We start from the raw sequence: 14869 nt of genomic DNA, 5'->3' as shown, positions 1-14869 counted from the left end.
CATACTCAGGTGTAAAATGAGTACCTGGCCATTAAAAGCATTGTTTCTGTCTGACAAAAATCATAACATCGCTACATGTTAAGTATTGCTGTTGGCTAGGTACATCTTGTAAAGTGTCTTGAGCACATTTAAAGGATATTGCACTATAAAAATGCCCCAGTTTTTTTGTTGTTTTTAAAAAAAATATGTACAGAGACTGTAAAATCAGTACACACTCGTCATGTTTAGATCAGGACAATGCAGTATAACCATTTTGTAATGTGAAGAATAGTTTTATAGTGTCATCTTGAAACAAATCAAGCAATACTGAGCATAATCCGTGACTGGGTGGGTGATAATAATTGCAATATTCTATAGCATTGTATCCCTGAGTAAGACACTTTATACACATTTCTCCAATCCACTACACAGGTACACAAAAAATGCCTTACAGATAAAATTATGAATGAAATGAAAAATTGGCATATAGGGAATGAGATTAGCGGAAGAGTAGCGTCCCTTGATTGGACGTCACCGGCGGAAAAGTTATTAGAGAGAGAACGTCATGTTGGTTTTGCACATGCGTCTCTCGTCCTCGCTTCCGGTGAAAGTGCATGAGACACTTCACCAAAAGCGAGAGAGACGCATGCGCAAAACCATTTTGACGTTCTCTCTGTAAGGTGACGTCCAATCAAGGGACGCTACTCTTCCGCTAATCTCATTCCCTATATTCTGCTCATCGTTAAGTTTGCAGTAAGAAAGTATAGTGGGGGAGTGTTGGTTACAGTAAAATCTCCATTTTGGGGAAAAGAAACCAATGATATGATTGAGGTGACCAATCTATAACTCATATGGCTAATTTCATTTCACTGGGTCAAAGTTCAATTCACAAGGACATTTCAACAATTCAAATAGATTAGTTGTTGTCTTTCATTTAACTTTTCAATCATTGTTGAAAATTAGACCCAAAAAATACTTCGATATACAGTCATCACAGTCAATATCAAATTAAGAAATTAAGGAGCAGGCACCTGTGCAAGATAAAGAACTGAACAAGTGTGTATGAAAAGTGCCAGACAAAGCGAGAAAGAAAAATACAAGAAACAAAACATCCCAAAAAATCAGTCAACCTTGACTGGGAATCGAACCTCAGACCTTCTGATTATAATCAGACGATCTGAGGTTTGATCGCCAGTCGAGGTACACTGATTTTTTTGGGATGTTTTGTTTTCTTGTATTTTTCTTTCTTACTTTGTCTGACACCTTTCATACACACTTGTTCAGTTCTCTATCATCACAGACAACACACCTTTCATACACACTTGGTCAGTTCTCTATCATCACAGTCAACACACCTTTCATACACACTTGTTCAGTTCTCTATCATCACAGACAACACACCTTTCATACACACTTGTTCAGTTCTTTATCATCACAGACAACACACCTTTCATACACACTTGTTCAGTTCTTTATCATCACAGACAACACACCTTTCATACACACTTGTTCAGTTCTTTATCATCACAGACAACACACCTTTCAGATCTCCAGTACTTCTGGCACGACACATCTGTGGCGATGACGCTGATTTCTTCAAGATAGATCGAAGTGGGACATGGATTGTGTTGTATTGGTTGTCTTCACCGCTGTCTACATCATCGTGGGACGGAGACAGTTGACGTTCCGGCTGGTGAGAGTAGGATTGATGAGGATGGTGATGATGACAATGATGATAATGACAATGAAAATGACTTTGTAAAGTATTTAGCTGAGAACCCAGTAAACAAGAACTGTAACACACGTCATAACACACGTCATAACACACGTCATAACAGATCACACAAATCTTCACATTAAATCTCCAATATGTGCAATGTAACTTTTTATAAATATATTTTTTTTTAAACAGAAAACCAGCATTGACCCTCTACTTACCAACTACAGGAAAATCATCACATTCAGTTTAATACAAACAACATTTTTCTTATTCAGATTTATTTTATAAATCACAAAATTTAATGAAATATCCATTTTAAATTTACATGAACTTAATGTTGTTTTCTATCTAAAGCTTGTTTTGCTCAACAAAATTATGTAAATCATGCACTTATTGATTTTAACTTGAGTGTAAATATTCAGTTTGTATGTTGGGTCAGTATATTTCAGTAAAAGTCTTGGAAATAGTCAGTAAGTAGTAGAGAGCTAAAAAGGACGAATGCAACATCTGAATTTCCAATAAATTTGCAGATTCTGACACCCCCCCCCCCCTCCCCTAAATTGTATACTATGATTTTTTTACCACAAAAATATCTAAAATGGAAACCTACCACACTCAAGAGCTGCATGGGAAAATTGTTGTTTCCAGTGGGAGTCGTATCTACAGCGTCATGATCTCCAGTCTCATCCACTTTGGTGACCCTGAATCTCATGGCCGTCCCACCCCCGCCACCCCCAGCAGCCCCATCGCTAGCTCCTCCCGTCGTGCCTGTCACTGTTCCTTTACTTCCTCCTATACTTTTCTCCTCGTCTCCAGACGACCCACTGACGGATGGGGTGACTGTATCAATCCTCAGGGAAGGGGGGACAATTCGATGTCCGTGGCTCCAAAGCACTTTCTTCTCGTAGCTCAGGTGTACCAGCAGGATACGCTCTAACTCGAAACGTTGAACAGAGCCAAGGAGAATCTTCGATTCTTGAAAATGAAAACCACACAATTTAATTGATGTTCAATTAAATTATATATAAGTGGGAGTGGAGGGGAAGGGGGGGGGGGGCAGGGGAGGGGAGGGAAGGGGAGTAGGTAAGGCACTTGACTCTTTAGCAAACTTACTTCAATTTTTATTTTCTGCTTCCATATATATATATTAATGTATTTTATTTATTAACTTTTTACTTTGCTTTTGTATCAGTTTCATTTATATGTTTATCTATGTTTTATTTATTTATTTAGACACTACAGATGAAGAGAGATGAGAGGATGGCGTTTTTAAGGCACATAATGGAAAAGGAAATCAACTGCTCCTTAGTAAAAAATCGTGAATCAAAATCGAGTATAATAGAAAATGATACATAAAATGGGTGCAATGAATTTTTAAAAGTGTGCTGTGCAGAGAGTAAAATACAGCCAAAACTGTCTTGGTTGACGACCATCCAAGATAAAAAGCCAAGTTGTTGAAGACAAATGGTCGCTTTGCACAGGTCCTAACAGGGGGGGGGGGGGGGGTGTACTGTCATTTGTCTCAGTTGAAACCTTGTAAAGCACTTTGAACTTTTAATTTAGTGGATATTACACTCAGACTGAAGCTCAAATCACACTCTTGTTACTGCTAAATTAGTGAAAATGAGGTGGGAAACATTAAATTTACATTAAGAAAAAAATGTAATCGTTGATTTGAAAGAATGTCTCTCTTACCGTTAACTATTTAAGCCTGTAACAAAACAAAACAAAACAAAGAAAAAAAACCAAAAAAACAATCAAAGGAGATATAACTAAATACCTTTTGAGTCTACCAAGGGGTAGGAGCGATGGTTCGTATTGAGAAGAAGATCTCGTAGATCTTGGTATGTTGAACCAAAGGCAATGAAATTGACACTCTTCTGCATGAAGTCTTCAACATAGAGTAACCAGGCACTGGACATAAACAAGGAATAATAAAATATCATGTGTAACTGGCATGGAAAAAATATTATTGATAATGACCACACCACAGTAATACAATATAAACAAAAAAAAAAAACGAAACAAAACAAAAAAAAAACCCCAAAAAAACAACAACTCAAAACAAAGAAAGAAACAAAAAAACAAAACCAAAATGTCCAGGATTAACTCACTATGCCCGTAGTATACCCACAGGGTTACTTTTACCCCATGCCTATTCATTACATTTTTCTGAGACAAATTATAGGCGTTGTATCAAAACTTATGTTATTAATTTTAACATTTTAATGGTAGTTGAATAAAACTATCTATGCACATGTTCATTTTTAATACATTTTTTTTTTCTAATTTTGAAAAGTGGCAAAAATCTGCAGGATTGAGTGAGTTAAGGTTACACATTTCCATTCACACATGATTAACCAAGGGACATAACTCGTAAATAAATATTTTACAATACATTTTATCGACTCATTGAGACAGCTCTAGATTTTGGTAAATAAATAAATATCCCTTGCAAACTTCAATGTGGAATTAATTATTCTGACATTTATCTCCCCTTAGACAGTCACGTCTCTCTAATACAGAACTCTACAATCTGGATGTCTCCGTTATCCGAACAGGTTGCCTGAGGACATATTTTCTATCGTCTTTATTTGTACACTTTTGGGACTGATTCCACTATCTTGATGCGGCTATGTGTGGTCTAGTGGTATGGCACTCACTTTCGGATCGGAAGGCCCTGGGTTCGAGCCTCCCTCAGCGCATAGTTGAGTCCTTGGAAAAGACTCTTTACTCACATTCTCTCACCGTACTCAGGTGTAAAATGAGTACCTGGCCGTTAACAGTGCTGTCTTTGTCCGAAAAATTGTAATATCGCCTAACAGGCGGCATGTCCCGTCTTACATGTTAAATGACATGACTGTATTATATTATTTGCTTCCATATATAATGGTTCTCAGCTCCAGCTTTTTATTTACATCATCATCAACATACTTTGATTTAGTGGAGACAATGTCGGGCAAATAAGGCAGTTTCTTTAACTTGATGATACTGTCGTAAAAGGATGGCTGGAAGATGTTGGCGACAGCGTTGGAAATTAGAACAGAAATCTGTGAAATAAAACAATATGAGAATTCAATGGATAAACAATGATAATAATAATAATAATAATACTAATAATAATAATAATAATAATAATAATAATAATAATAATAATTAATAATAATAATAATAATAATAATAATAATAATAATAATAATAATAATAATAATAATACTTTATTGCATCCCAAAAAGGAAATTTTTTGTAAGACGTGTTATATAATAATAATAATATAATAAATAATATATAATAATAATAATAATAATAATAATAATAATAATAATAATAATAATAATAATATACTTTATGCATCCCAAAAAGGAAATTTTTTGTACAGACGTGTTATAGTTTACACAATAAGATAAAAATACAATGGAAATATGATGTATATATAAAAAAGGAACAGCTCCATAACCAGAGCTGCGCTTTATAATATGAATAATTTCAACACTGTAAAATAGTTAAAACTGTCACTATAAATTGAAAATTGAAAATAATAAACTAAAACTCCACAACACCAAAAACCCACAAACTATTTTTCTCTGAAACATTCAAGTAAAAACACAAATTTAAACATTCACAGCGAGTTGAATTTCTTTCAAATTGAAAAACGATAGAATATTCTTAATTTAAGTTTCCTAACATCCAAATTACCAGATAATCACAAATTAGTTCCAAACCATCAAAGATACCAGACTAATCACAAAATTTAAGTTTCCAAACACAATCAAAGATTACCAACTAATCACAAAATTTACGTTCCAAACACAATCAAAGATTACCAGACTAATCACAAAATTTAAGTTTCCAAACACATCAAGATTACCAACTATACAAATTAAGTTTCAATTACAATCCAAGATCCAGACTAATCACAAAATTTAAGTTTCCAAACACAATCCAAAGATTACAGACTAACACAATTACTTTCCAAACACAATCCAAAGATTACCAGACTAATCACAAAATTTAAGTTTCCAAACACAATCCAAAGATTACCAGACTAATCACAAAATTTAAGTTTCCAAACACAATCCAAAGATTACCAGACTAATCACAAAATTTACGTTTCACACAATCAATACCAGATCATCACAAAAAGTTCACACAATCCAAAATCCAGACTAATCACAAAATTTAAGTTTCCAAACACAATCCAAAGATTACCAGACTAATCACAAAATTTAAGTTTCCAAACACAATCCAAAGATTACCAGACTAATCACAAAATTTAAGTTTCCAAACACAATCCAAAGATTACCAGACTAATCACAAAATTTAAGTTTCCAAACACAATCCAAAGATTACCAGACTAATCACAAATTTAAGTTTCCAACACAATCCAAAGATTACCAGACTCATCACAAAATTAAGTCCAACACAATCCAGATTACAGACATCACAATTAAGTTCCAACAAATCAAGAATTCAGCTCATCACAAAATTTGCAACACAAGACACAATGAAAAAAAAACCCAACAAAATTCCACCACTCACCACTGCCGGCAAGACATGACTGATCTGTCCTGTGATTTCAAACACGATGACGGCCGTGGAGATTGTCCGAGTCACACTGCCTGACAGGCTGGCAGCACCTGGATGGACAAAGGTTACAACATTAACGTGAATCTTTTAATTCAGAAAAGTGAGTGGAGCAGGCACTTATGTTGATAACAACAAGAAATGGAGTGAGTAGGAAAGTGCCGGAAGACAACGGAGAATAAAAACTGAGCGGCGGCGATGGGGGCTCGAACCCGTGACCTTACTGTACCGGTACGACAACTCTGCCTGGCAGGGGAGATTGTGACACTACCGTATGAGCTATCCACGACCCCCTAAAAAAATTTACTTCAAATACGGTAGAGTCACAATCTTCCCGGCCAGGTGAAGTTGTCATACTAGTAAGGTCTCGGGTTCAACAGTAAAGTGACCTCATAAGTAATTAACAAGATGAACAGAGAAAAAGTAAAACAACAACCTGAATGACAGAAATTAAGAAATCATAAATTTACAAGATTGCCTTGCATGCAAGATGTAAAAAAAAAAATGAATAGAACAGCTGTGCAAAAGAACAAAATACCTAACAAGGAATGTTTCGGGTTCAAAAACTTTCTTCAGCCAATAACAAAAACAATATAAACGTTCCATGTTTGGTATTTTGTTCATATTCATTTTATTCATTACTTTTAACAGTCCACAGCTTCTAGCAGCTTAGCACACACTTTTACAATTTGTATCTCTACTTTACTTGTGACATCATCTTTCTTAAATTCACACCATCTTTTATCTATTCAATTTTGTTGAGTTAAAAAAGTATGATGACATTTGTGACAGTTTAAGGTCATATCAGCGCCTAAGCAAAGAATGATGGCACACAACATAAAAAAACAATTAGAATCCGGGATCGATCTTTGTCCCTTTGCACGAGAATCAAGTGCTCTACAAACTGAGCTACTGGTACCCCCGATTGCCATTGTATGGTATTTATTATTTATAAACACAAAATAGTAAATCCCTCAACTTTTTGCAAGTATAGAATATGTTAAGGTCACTACAAGGTTTAATCCACTTATGTCATAATCATAATACAAAGTCCAAGAAAACTTAACAACTAACAAAAGAGTTGGCATCACTTCATGAACCTAATTGAATTGACAGAGGAATTGAACAACTCACCCACAACTGCGTACCCTCCTGGTACAATTTTTCTGACCACGTCTCCTGAGGGAATTCCTGCTGGGAACCAAGCGGCCATACTCTCTCCAACTAAACGACCAAAAGCCGCTCCTGAGATCAGAATAAAAAATAGTTTTGTCATTTTCAGATAACACGTGAAAGTGGCATTTCTCAAGAGGAGTGGGAGGAGGGGGGCGAGGGGTGTGCTTTCCTAACCAGACACAGACACAAGGCCAGTGTCATACAACAACCACACACAATTGTCAAATTTTTTACAATAAAAACGTCTTTTTTTTAATGGTATGACTCCTTCATGTCATGACACCTGAAATCAACGAGATAAAAGTATTAACAATATTCTTATTTACTCAAATCAGCTTTGTGTAAAATCTACCCTTGCCTACATAGGGTTAACCCAGAATTACAGAGGTAAATAATAAAAATAACAGTGTTCTCACCAATGGTAAATACTGGGACAAAGACACCAGCAGGGATGGGCATCGTGTTGGAAAACACAGCCATCAGGAACTGAAATAGATTTCAAAATCAACAATAAATTACCCATTTTTTTAGAAATCTGTTCAATAATCTTAATGGGATTTGTTGCATAAAATGTAAAGGTTGAATGACGCAAAAAAACCCAAAGTAATTTATATTTATGAATGGGTCGGAACCTAAACTTGAGCTTTTATATAGCGCAATATCCACTAAACCTGCTCAAAGCGTTTTACAAGGGGTCCCTAACAGCAACATGTAACATATAGAACGAGGCAATTAATGATGCCTGTTAGGCAATATTACATTTTACTTTCCAACGCTGTTAACGGCCAGGTACTCATTTTACACCCGAGTACGGTGAGAGAATATGAGTAAAGAGCCTTTTCCAAGCACTCAACTATGCGCCGAGCGAGGCTCGAACTCAGGACCTTCCGATCCGAAAGAGAGTGCCATACTACAAGCCCACATAGCTGCACTATATGTGCCCATATTTTCCAGTTCTGATAATCAAATGCAATCAAGGGCTTGTTTTAATATTGTTTCTAATGACGTGAATTTCGCATTGGTCTGAGAGTATTTCAATTACAATAAAGAAAAGAGACAGCAATTTGGCATGCCTGACTTGTAAGTTTATGTCAGTGGAAACTCAGTTACACATAGCAAATATAAACAAGAGACGAAGTAAGTAGGAAAGTGCCAGAAGACAAAAGAGAATAAAAAAAATAAATTTCACGGCGGTGATAGGAGTTTGAACCCATGACCTTACTGGTACGACAACTCCGCCTGGCCGGTGAGAGCATGACTCTACAGTATGAGCTATCCACGATTGTCGTCCCAGTAAGATCGCGGGTTCAAACCCCTATCACCACCGCGAAAATTTTTTTATTCTCTATTGTCTTCTGGCACTTTCCTACTCACTTCATCTCTTGTTGTTATCAACATAAGTGCCTGCTCCACTCACTTAACAGATATAAAACAGCGTGAAATGATTGGAAATAGAGAAGTTCTACAATATTTAGAAGATACAGCTAAACAGTCTACCAATTCTGTCCATGATAGTGAAGACCACATAAAAGTATTTATTTAGAGTTGTAAGGTCAATGAATCCAGTTTCTGTAGCATTCAACAGGTGAATTGCTGGCTACCCTTTGCCTGGGACATAATTTCGGTACCTCAGTAGATAATAACAATTCCATGCTCCTGATATTAGAATGAACTCCAAGTATCTCAATACTGAAAAGAGGCAGTATTCTTTCCTTCTTTGGTTGCTGAAAACTTAAAGAGTATCTCTTCCAGAATATAACAACTAGGAGTGTTCAAGGTACCATTGGTGTGGAAATATTAATCGTGGAAACAATATGGCAGCTAAAGACTAATTCTGATGTAAGGTGCTCGATTCACCTATCAAAGTGTGAAACAGGCAATAGTGTAAGATAGAGATCTGAAAAAGTATGTATGAAAAAGTGCCTGTCACACTGCGTGGCATTTCCCCCTCTGAGTGGTATTTCAGTGCTAGGTCAACCTGACCCCATTAGTGGAGTCAGCCCATGGGTGGAACCTTGGAAGGGTGGAACAGATAGCGGTCAGGGGGAATCTGTGATGCCGCTGATGGTAATTAATTGTTGCAATATTTCATGGTATTGCTCAGTTGCTAACACAAATATGAAAATTGTTCCCTCACCACAAGCAAAGCAAGGGTTTCTTTCATCATATGCCATGGTTTATAATAATGTATCCTCTTAAGACTGCTCATAAGAGAGGTGTCAATTTAGTGGTTTTTGAACTATCAATGAAATTAATTTGTTGTAATTTGCATATCAATAATTTAATTCCCAGCGGCAGAAAATGTTTGAAATAAGCATCATTATAAAGTAAAATTGATGATCTTGACACATGCCAAGTTTTGTTGTCCGGGCAGTAAAACCTTAAAAGATATGAATTTTTTATTGTAAATTTCATATTTGGCATGACTTGGTGAGATCCTTATTTCTCTCCCATAGTATTCCATGCCATGAATTATGTCCAAATATCAGTTTAGGAATAAAATATAAACCTTTAGACGAAAATAATACTAATATTATTTTTTAAGCATTTAACTGGTTTAAATATTATGAGTTTTGGGCACATTTGAAAGCCAACTTTTTAATGACTTGATAATTTTTTTCTATACTTAAATCCCTTACGATGCAAGTCAAATTTTTTTTTTTTTTATGACTGTTAGGCATTATAGTTTGAAGATGTATACGGTACTGCTTTTGTGTGGTTGTCTCAGGAAATGCTGACTTTCTAGTGTCAAATAGGTTTTCAATGTTTAGGGTATTCTTGCATGTTGAATAAGTAATATAATGTAAGTTCAAGTTCTCCTTTTGTGCACAAGTGAATATGTTAACTTTTTATAGACTGAAGCGTCCAGATATATATGGCAGTGATATCCCATAAATTAGATGACCTTTCTGTGGTATGTCTGTGGTGTTGTACTGATTTGACTCTGATTGTTATTCAGTTGTTTTATCTCTAAATTTGACTGACTGGAGTTCAATGGTATATCAGATGACTTTAAAAGACAATGACTAAATGTGTATTCTTGAAGGAAAGGTGATGATTCTATATAACCTGTATGGACAGTGTGTTCGTTTTGAATGTAGTTGGTCAATAAAGAGAAAAAGGTTACTACTTGGAATAAACTATATGCCCTCATAATTTTGAATCCTCTTTTGTCCACATACTATGTCCGTCTGTTTGAGCAAATCATCTAATTTAACAGTACCAGTGGTTAGTGTTAGTTGTAATTGATGATTGTTACTGCAATATTTGTAGCATGTCCAGTAACCTTGTTGGGTGATTGATTTTTTTCTTGTAAAGAAGTCATACTTTATAGGCAGATTGATAGTAAATTGAGATATTGACATCATACACAATATTGGTTTTTAGTCTTTACTGGACAATAAAATATTATCTTTATGAGTTATTTTACCACATAAAGACATAAATCATATCAGTTTACTGTTATGATCAACACAACTGTTTGAGAGGAACGGAATTGGTAAAAACAATATACAGAACTTACTAAACCATGAATAAATCAAGAAAATCAACTGCCAATATAATAATATTGCACAGGAACATAGATGCATATGTGTACTTTTGATATTTATTAAAATTCTTGAGATACTGCCGCTGAGTTTTGAATAACAAATTTTTTATTTAAGTGCACCATAATTTACAAGCACTTAAAATTAGATCACCAATTTGTGATATTCAAAGAAAACTATTAACCACAAGAATGTCAAATTTTCACTGATGTTTAGAAAGACAACTGATTTTTCAAATCAAAGTAATGAAGTGAAAGAGTCTGTTATTGTTTTCCCGCTATACAGACATATTATAAGACCATAAATATCCATAATTGCCCCCATTGGACACGGCACTGCCTAATACCAGTTGAACTCCAATGACCTCACGCAGGTAGCGAGCAGAGAGGGTTATTGGTCCCTTGGGAGTTCCAACTGAAATAGCGCTGATTCCACGCAGTTGTCAAAATAAGAAATAAAAATACAAGAATAAAAAACTAGCCTGATTCTAGTGGGGATTGAACCTCATACCTCCTGATTACCAGTTACCAGAAGGTCTGAGGTTTGATTGCCAGTCGAGGCAGGCCGATTTTTGGGATGGTAGAAAACGGTAGGGGCTGCCTGAAGCCGGTGATTGTAAAATACTAACGAAAGAGTAAAAAATGGGAACAAAACAGACAATGGATGTTTCGGGTACAAACCCTTCGTCAGCACAACAATACATTCTTCATTAGAACTATCTCGGAGTGGAATGGGCTGGATGAACTGGTCATCATGGCACCACACCTCAACGATTTCAAGGCCCGACTGACATGGGCCCGCACCCAATGAGGATGCCGCTGAAATACAACCAGACCATTGGTTTCTTCAGCGCCAACCATACAGATACAGATACAGAAGAAGGGTTTGTACCCGAAACGTCCATTGTCTGCTTTGTTCCCATATGATTTTTGGGAAAACACTGTTTCATAAATACTGTTTCAAATCTCTCTCCAACTATTTGTGTAAGAAACACTTACATTCATAATGATAAACAGCACCAAAGTGACGTAGATGTTGGTGAGTGGGTGTCTCCAATGACTCAAGATGGCCTCATCGTCCAAATCCTCTGCCTGGCCGATTGTCCACGTGATGTTACTAAACAACTCATTGATGGCCATTTTACCCGTCAGCTACGACAATAAAATAATACACAGTATTTTTAAAAAATGAATATTATATATTAATGGTAAAATTTAAAAAAAAACTCTATGGAAGAAAAAATAAAAGACGCATCTATAAATAGAATTTTATACTAAAAATGATAAAGATATTAATGAATTAAAAAATTTATATTAAAATGGTAATATATCGAATTTTGGTTCTATACTATGACTAACATCCTGCTGTACATTTACGATCATAATCCATGACTGACATTCTATTGAAGGTAATGAAATAGAACCTGTTTTTAGTTTTTGTTTTTAAGGGTTTTTACGGCGCTTGCAACACATTAAGGTCATATCAGCGCCAGTAAAAAGGGAGAAAATGGGATAGTAAAAAGTTCCAGAATTACAATAAAACACCCAAGAAAAGGTAAGACAAAGGGAAATTGGTTCAAATAGGGAATAGATGTAGATTCCAAGAGCACACCATCAAAGTACTTTGTTTGAGATCACCTAAAAGTCTCATCCAGACACAAGCACAAGTCCCCACTAAGAGGAATACACTCAAATGTTTACAATACATAAACAAAACATAATACAGTGCATAACAAGAGATGATTACAAGGAAAAAAAATACCATCCCCCAAAACTAACTATACATTTGACTGTTTCCCTCTCAGCAAGGGCATCCGGCCATGACAAAACCAAGTAATCTCATTCCAAGACAAAGACAGAAAGCAAGTTGGAAAACAGATATAGGGGGATAGAAGACACAGAAGTACCTCCCTGCCCACTATGGGAGGTAAGGAACCCCGCCCAGAACCTGCTATTTACCTGTCCTGCAAAGAACTGACCAAGTCCAGGAGGAAATGTGAGTGATGAGATGACAAACGTGATAATACTGGGGTAAATAAAACGACTGAAAAGACACAAAAAACAGTTAATAATAATAATAATAATAATAATAATAATAATAATAATAACAACAACATTGATTTTTTAAAAGAAAATGTAGTAGTTTAAAAACAATAACTTGCTCGCTTCTTTTTTACAGACTGCTGTGACAAAATACTCCATAAAACAAAAGAAATCCATATTTATTGACAATAAGCAAGGACTCGACCTACTTAACATCCATTATGAAAAGGCCAAATTCAAAGATGGAGAAAGATCAATAAACTTGGAGAATTAATCAATGAAAGTAGATTGATTTCTTTTATGATCAAGTCTCATAGTCTTCTGAAGCGTTCTTGAATCGAAATAACTCCTATTGCCAATTGTATTGAATTTCTTTAATCATCAAAAATCATAATAATAAATAGCATTTATAATAGCACTTTACCCTGTCTAAACAGACAACCAAGCGCATAAATAGAAGAAACTTAATTTCAAAATTCTCTATCTCGATGATGGGACATGACTACAGTTATATCTCTATATATACGAACAAATTTCCACAAGAAAGTAGACTTACTTTTTCTGCAAGAACCTTGACAGCTTCTTGTGACGTCTGGTAAACAGGATAACACTCCTGTGGGTGAGGATAAATAAGGCTCCTCCGAATCCACACGCCACTCTAGGGGGAGGAAACATAAAAATAAATAAATAAATAAAATATATAATGAAAAATAAATTTCCCATTTGAGTCATTGATAGTGATAGAAATTGAACCTTTCCATATCTGACTGATTTGGTCGTGTAAACTGAAGTCAATGATTTAATTTCCGGTCAAATCTTTGGTGTAAAGAGGAAAATAAAAATCCACATTGTAAAGGGAGAAAAAAAACCCAAAAAAAACCCCAAAAAACTAGAGCATTTCATCATCATCTAGTCAGCTGATCCTGCGTAGGACGTTGCTTCCCGAACTTTCTTGCGAATCAGATTACGGTTTTCCGCCAGTCTACTTGCTTGAGTTGTCATTCCCAGCCATTCACATATATCTTGTTCCCAGCTTCTTGTTGGTCTACCTTTTCCTCTCTTGCCGTCTACCCTTGTCTGCAGAATGTGCTTTTCTAATGATTCGTGGCGAGTCGTGTGGCCAAAATAGTTCACTTTCAATTTCTTTACAGTTTGAAGAAGAATTGGTGATTTTATTCCGATCCTTCTCAGGACTTTGTTTGTTTGTTTTTCAGTCCATGATACTCTGAGTATTTTTCTGTAGCATGCCATTTCAAAAGCTGTGATCTTTGTGCTCTCTGCTTTGCTGATAGTCCATGCTTCGCATCCATATGTTGCAGTTGGAAAAACAACACTTTTGAGGATTTAGGAAGCACAATATCCATTAAATTTGCTCAAAGCTCTTGACAAGGGACCCCTACCCAACAGTAACACTTAAACATGTAGGAAGAGACATGAGACCTGTTAAGCGGTAGTACATTCTTTCTTCAACAGGGACAACACTGTAAACAGCCAGGTACTCATTTTGCAGCTGAGTACGGTGAGAAAATGTGAGAACAAAAGCCTTTTTCAACGACTCAACTATGCACAGGACTTGAAACCTGGACCTTCCGATCCAGAGGTGAGTGTCATACCACAAGACCACATAGCGGCACAAGAGATATAACAAGAAATGATGCCTAGTCCTACAACATCAAACAAGTCCAACTTGCCTTTGAAAAAAAATTTAAAAAGCAACATGAACCTTTAGCATTTGTGTTTTTGTAATTTTGCTTACATGGTTGTAGAGCGGTATGTGTTGTGTTCTTAGTTGAAAGATGATGCTTTGCTGGTGAAAAATT

The 14869-nt window shown here is 35.7% G+C and overlaps 1 protein-coding gene across 2 annotated transcripts in view; it reads right to left on the bottom strand.

The window, feature by feature from the left end:
• LOC144970025 (chloride channel protein 2-like) overlaps positions 1-14869 on the bottom strand; it is a 55098-nt gene that overhangs the window by 9360 nt on the left and 30869 nt on the right. For both annotated transcript variants that reach the window (XM_078909201.1, XM_078909202.1), the window contains exons 11-20: positions 13606-13707; positions 12966-13050; positions 12006-12158; positions 7876-7945; positions 7418-7528; positions 6239-6336; positions 4634-4749; positions 3480-3613; positions 2310-2674; positions 1519-1669 (exon numbers count right to left, since the gene is read on the bottom strand). In XM_078909201.1, the coding sequence (XP_078765327.1) occupies positions 1519-1669; positions 2310-2674; positions 3480-3613; positions 4634-4749; positions 6239-6336; positions 7418-7528; positions 7876-7945; positions 12006-12158; positions 12966-13050; positions 13606-13707 (1385 nt within the window). The remainder of the gene's footprint in view (positions 1-1518; positions 1670-2309; positions 2675-3479; positions 3614-4633; positions 4750-6238; positions 6337-7417; positions 7529-7875; positions 7946-12005; positions 12159-12965; positions 13051-13605; positions 13708-14869) is intronic.

The sequence above is a fragment of the Berghia stephanieae genome, chromosome 4 (genome assembly GCF_034508935.2).
Source record: "Berghia stephanieae isolate SIO BIC M18660-M18661 chromosome 4, UCSD_Bste_1.3, whole genome shotgun sequence".
Classification (NCBI taxonomy): domain Eukaryota; kingdom Metazoa; phylum Mollusca; class Gastropoda; order Nudibranchia; family Aeolidiidae; genus Berghia; species Berghia stephanieae.
This window is presented reverse-complemented; position numbering and strand designations above follow the sequence as displayed.